General features: G+C 52.6%; 1 protein-coding gene across 4 annotated transcripts in view; it reads right to left on the bottom strand.

The window, feature by feature from the left end:
• The window catches only part of KIAA0319 (KIAA0319 ortholog), a 72247-nt gene that overhangs the window by 45054 nt on the left and 21193 nt on the right, over window positions 1-6000 (bottom strand). For 3 of the 4 annotated variants that reach the window (XM_040644921.1, XM_040644923.1, XM_040644924.1), the window contains exons 4-6: window positions 3185-3283; window positions 1965-2062; window positions 1039-1126 (exon numbers count right to left, since the gene is read on the bottom strand). In XM_040644921.1, coding sequence (XP_040500855.1) covers window positions 1039-1126; window positions 1965-2062; window positions 3185-3283 — 285 coding nt within the window. The remainder of the gene's footprint in view (window positions 1-1038; window positions 1127-1964; window positions 2063-3184; window positions 3284-6000) is intronic. The other variant, XM_040644922.1, reaches the window with a different exon arrangement.

Below are 6000 nucleotides of genomic sequence, written 5' to 3'. Positions count from 1 at the left end.
TTTTATTTTATTTTATTTTATTTTATTTTATTTTATTTTATTTTATTTTGTCAGAGAGAGAGAAAGAGCGAGACACGCAGGGGGAGCTGCAGGCAGAGGGCGAAGCAGACTCCCCAAGGAGCAGGGAGCCCGATGCAGGACTCAATCCCAGGACCCTGGGGTCATGACCTGAGCCGAAGGCAGACGCTTCACTGACTAAGCTACCCAGTCGTCCCAATAAATAAAATCTTAAAAAAAAAAAAAAAAGGCATTTATCCTACAAGCCTCAAGTGTGGAGAGTACTTCTGAAAGTTTTGGCACCTTCCTATTAAGTTTCAGGAGCTTGTCTGCAGACTTCCATTTTTGCAGGTGAGCCCAGGCTCAGGGGACACGTGCAGTAACAACCCGGGGCTTCATCACAGAACGTGAGCGCTAACTGCAGGAAAGAAGCCGTGCAGTACGGCTCCGGCTCCTACAGCGGTCACCTGGGTCTCAAATCCTTGCTGGCAGGCCCCCCATACCCCCAGCACCTGCTCTAGCGGGGCTGACCCTCAGGCAGAGGGTGCAAAGCCTGAGCGGGGAGGCAGAGCCGGCAGAGAGGTGGGCCGCCTCGGGGTGCACGCTGTGCTCACCCGGACGAAGGGCCCCCTGTTCCTGATTCATACAAGTGCACCAGCCCGTGGGCTGGTGGCGGCCTGAAAGCTCATGGCATACATCCCTTTGACCCCTCAGGTGCTCAGCTGACTCTATCTGAACCCCCCCACGGAAGGGGAGGCTGAGTCACGGGGAAGGGAGGTGGGGGATGCTGACGGAGAAGGCCAAGGGGCAGCCACGTGCCACCCCCGCAGGTCAGCAGGAACCTGGCAACCTTAAACAGCAGGGTGAAGCAAGTACTAAAACTCACACTGAACTCAGAAAGAAAAAACCCAACAACAATCGTTGCGTATTTTGTCTATAGTAGAGCCAAATGTAAAAATAAAAAATAGATTACCATGTTATTCAGGACCCAAAACAGAGGTAAACCCGTACAACACGGGCCCTTCTCTCACGCAGGCTTACCTCGCTTCACGGTGACGTTGACAAATCCTTCTCCAAAGGCATTTTCACTAGAAACCGCTACTTTGAAGGCATAAAGTCCTGCCGACAACTGCAACAGAAAGGACAGGTACACGGGTAAACACGCAAAGACATGATGGGTCCACTGCCTAGAGTCCGAACACGTCGCGGGAGCCGACGTCCCGCGCGAGCAGAGCGCAGGGGCCGGGGAGTGTCATCTCGGGAGCCGTGCAGACACGGCCCGGGTGCGCGGGTCGCCCAGAAAGGGCCGCAGCTTCGTTACAGACGTTCACGGGCCGACAGACGCGCGGCTGGCCCGAGCGGCCGAGGGAGGGCAGTTCGTGAGCTCGTGCGCGTGGGACTCGCGCTGCTCTGCGGAGCGGCGCCGGCGCGGCTGTCGGTGGTGCGGCTGCCGCGCTCGGAGACGCAGGGCGCGCTGACGCGGGCCGAGGGCGGCTGGCGCTGCGCCCACGGCTGTGTGGCCAGGAGCAAGGACCGCTGTGCAGCGGGCGGGAAAGCAGACCCCCGCAGCTCGCGGACTTGGTTTCCCCTGCGGTCCGGGAAGGGGCGTGTTTCCTCCGGTGAGGGGCCTCCCTCCGCAGCGGCAGCTGAGAGCCAAGGCGACGGAAGTATCGGCAGCTCTAGAAACGTGCCTGCTTGGGAAGCAGAGACAAGCAGAACGTCTCTACGCTACCAAGAGGACGCGCCGTGGGAGACAGACTGGGCAGCCTCACCAGAGACCCTTGGGCAACCGGCCTCTATTCTCCAAGCTGATGGGCCGCGTCTTTCAAATAAAAGCTACCCGATGGTCTCCTCCTTTCACCATCGGCCTGTGACATGGTTGAAGCTTTATTCATTTATCACCTTCTTCTGATCTCAATCAGGTGAAGAAACAGCCCGAGTGCTGGCGGAATTCTCCAGTTACTTACGTGAGAGAGATTAAGAGTCTGCGAGTGTCTTTCCTTTATTTCATCTCGGTAGTCTACCGGGTGGCTAGTTAAACTCCACTCATAGCGGTAGGACGTTTCTGAGGGCAACAGAGAGAAATGCGTCGTCAGAAATTCGGAAAGGGCGCCGCACACAGTCTGGGCAGAGGGAAGAGGATGACAGCCCGACGCCGGCAGGCGGCTGCCTCGGACATTCCACCGAAGGGATCGCAAGTCTATCCTTTTAATGTGAAACTTGTTTTATTAGAAGAACATACAGCTTATGGGAAAATTCATGAAATGCTGAAAGTGAAAAAAAGAAAAACATCTCCCTGATCTCACATTTAGCATTTGATGACTTTCAGGGCGACTACCTATTTATATATACACTTCCACATAGTATAATCCACTGTACTTTTCCTCCTTTTAACAAAAGGCAAGGAGATTTCCACTCGTTTCCTCTGTCGTGCGGATCTGCTCAAGGACGCAGCCGCGGACTAGCCCCGCCGCACGAAGCCGAAGCCGTCTCCCGCCGGAGACGCCAGCAGCGCAAGCGCCAAGGGCTCGGACAACAGCATTAACGGCACATGGCGAACGCGATCGTCTCTGCTCAGATGTCGGCACACGTGCGATGGGGGACACGAGCGAGGGAGCTAGCCCGGCTGGGAAACACCCAACACTCTAAGCACGAATATGCCCTAAGAGAGAATACCCCGGGCGGGTCAGGGGCGCCGCTCGGTGTTTGCGGAAGAGCCGAGCGCTGCTCGAGCAGAAGAAAGGGCATTTTGAGCAACACGTTTTGAGAGCGGGTGGGAGCTCGGAGCCCCGCTGTGGACACCGTACTATCAACAGAGCTTGCGGCACAGTCCCCGTCTCCTCACGGGGCACTCCTGCTCTGTGGGTCACCACAGGTCAGCTCTGGGACGGGGACACTTTTGCTCTAACACCTCTCTCGCTTTGCGCCCTCAGCAGTGCGTGACTGCGGGCGGACCGACGGAAGGATATGCCGGTGTTCGGTTTCCCACACTCTTCCTCCCTCGTAAACGACTTCAGCAAGGTGACTGCTTCTGGCCACCAGAGCCTCGTCAGCACGCTCGAGCCTTCGGTGCGACCTTGCGCAGTGTTGCGAAAGTGAATCCGTGCTGCGGGTAACCCGGGAAGAGCCCGGGAGGAGCAACCCCGCGGCCCGGCTCTGGCGTCACGAAGGGAAGTCACGCTCTCACCTGCAGGTGGCGCTGGCACGACGAACGCCTTCAGCTCCACTGCGTCCTCCGGTAAAGTCACGACCACATTCTGCCCGGCGGACACCGCGAGCTCTCCCGCTACGAGTTGATTAGAAATAGTACAGTCCTTTATATACAGTAGTGATGTTATATTACTGCCCCACGATAGATTTGTTATTTACTTATTTTTTTAAAGATTTTATTCATTCATTCATTCATTCATTCATTCATTCATTCATTCATGAGAGAGGCAGAGGCAGAGGCAGAGGGAGAAACAGGCTTCCCGCTGAGGAGGGAGCCCGAGGCCGGGCTTGAACCCAGGACCCAGGGATCACAACCTGAGCCGAAGGCAGGTGCTTAACTGACTGAGCCCCCCAGGTGCCCGCCCCTAGATTTGTTTTTAGATAATAGAACATAACATATTTTTGAAATAGTTCTCCCTCTGATTTTATCGAAGACACTCCTTTCCTCTGGCTAGCAACTGCACCGTGACCTGTATTACTCTGCAGGGCAGATTTCGTAAACTTCAAGTCATCCGTGGGAGTTGACAAGGTGAAGAAACTACGATTTGGATTGATGAGCACCGTGTGGGGTAACAAGGGTGCTGCGGGTTGAGTCTCTCTTCTCTCTTACCATCAGAGCTTCTTGACTCCCTGGTATGTGCGGTTTTTATTAAACAATTGAGCGTAATGATAAGTGTTTCTGTATCATTAGTCACATACCACTCAGTTCTGATAGCAGCCTCCTGAGTTATCGCTAATGGCCTTGCTCTTGGAACCTTCCCAAGAGAAAACCCCGTCAACCTCCATAAAAAGGCGACTTGAACGCAGGCAGCGGGGACGTTCACTCTCATCAGAAGCACTTACCCACTAAACCGGCACTAGAACCATGTTCGTTCACCTTGTCTACAACCAGCAGAACCCTGATGTATTCAACTGGCTGGATGCAACTGGATGTTTGTTTCACTTGTAAAATACAATTGACATAGGTCAAGATATCACTCAGAGAAAAGCAAAGTTTTGTTTTTGTTTCTTTCTTTTTTTTTTAGAGCTGAGTGCTCTTCAGAGGTCTCAGCTACTTGGAGATGCTGGCGGGCCACGTGGCTCACTTAAACCTGCTCCTGCCCTCAGAGTCAGTATCCTGTCCTTCTAGTGCCTTCCTCGACCAGTGGTAGGGGCCGCCTGGCGTCTTGGGCTCTCTCCTCCATCACTTCCACAGACTCTTTGCCCTGAAAGTCAGCAATTGTGGACCCAGGGGGGACACCGGTCCCAACCTATCATTTTACAGATGAGGGAACCGAGCCCTAAAAGGCCAGGTAATTGCTCAAAGTTATACGAATAATTAGCAGTAATAGATCCACCAATACTTGATTAATTTAAATGTATTTATTTCAACAAACACACATACCAGATGACACTGTGCCAGGCTCGGTTCCAAGGACTTTAAAACGATCACTTCATCTAAGCTTCTAACAACTCCATGCAGCAGGTCCTATTAGAACCAAAGGATCCTAATTCCCAGGCTGGTTTCCTTTCCAAAACACCACACGGCTTCTCTTCTGCTATTACCTTTCCCTACACTCAAACTCAGGATCAAAGTGCATCAACAAGGCAGAGAGGGTCATTCCCACAGAAACAGGGTCTCCAGTACCTCCTTTATTAGTAAATCTAAGGGGAGTTCGTCAGCGCTGGCCATGATCTCTGCAACCCCGGGCTCTTTCATGACATCTTCCTACTTGGAAGTCTCTTTCCTTTTCTCTGCCCATGCCCTCCTCCTGATGTCCTGCCTCTCTGGCAAGACCACTCAGGCAGCTCTGTAGGCTCCTTCTGGTCCTCCGGCTCCTAGTGCAATGACATCTCCAAAGTTCCTCCTCAGGCCTCTCCCCAGCTCACCTGCCACCCTCCCTGGAAGGTCCCATGTGTGCCCTAAGCCTTCAGTTATCACCTCTGTGCTGACGACTCCTGACCCTTTATCTTCAGCCCACTGCTTATCTAACTTTCAGTCCCACGTGCTCCTCAATCTCAGAGTCCTGAGATCCTGCCAGTGAGCCACTCATCAAATCCTAATGACCCCAGCTCCCTGATAGCTCTTCAGTCTGGTTCCTTCTCTCCATCCTAGCAACCACTCCCTCTAGTCCTAATGGATCTTCTTGTCTTCAGTCGACTCCATATTATTTTCTTGAAAAGAAATCTGATCATTTCGTTTTCCTGCTTAAAATCATTCAGAGATTCTCTATACTTACCCAATAAAGCATAAATTCCTCAGCCACAGATTACAGATCTTTTGAAATCTTGCCCTGCTTACCACTCCAGATTCATGCTTGCCCTTCCTCTCACTCCCATGATTAGCTCCAGCCAGCCTGACCTCCTGACAGCTGTCCCAAAATGTCACAGTGCTTCTGTATCTTTGTTCCCTTGCACAGGCCGTGGAGGAGGGGATGGGTAGGCCATCACTCAGTAAGTACTCCTTGAATAGAATTGCCATTATTGTTATTACACGTCGCTGCCCTGACCTGAACAACACATCAACCCCATTCTAGCTGACTTGTTCTATCCCAGCATTGTTAAATCTGGAAAAGCTTCCCTGGCCCTTCTGAAGGGTCAGTCTCCCTCTGCTCCCATCGCACCTGTCACAGCACTTACCACAGGATACGAAAACCAGCTATTCACCTGTCACTCGCATTTCCTGCCCTATAGATCACTGAGGGGAAAAGACTAAGTTCATGTTTTCATTCCTGGTGTGGAGCATGTTTCTAGCACAGGAGAGAGGCTTGAAGATGTGCCTGGAGGGAACGAGTAAACCTTAATGCTGCCACT

The sequence above is a fragment of the Ursus maritimus genome, unplaced genomic scaffold, assembly GCF_017311325.1.
Source record: "Ursus maritimus isolate PB19 unplaced genomic scaffold, ASM1731132v1 scaffold_30, whole genome shotgun sequence".
Lineage (NCBI taxonomy): Eukaryota > Metazoa > Chordata > Mammalia > Carnivora > Ursidae > Ursus > Ursus maritimus.
The sequence above is the reverse complement of the archived record's forward strand: the minus strand, read 5'-3'. Positions and strand labels throughout refer to the sequence as shown.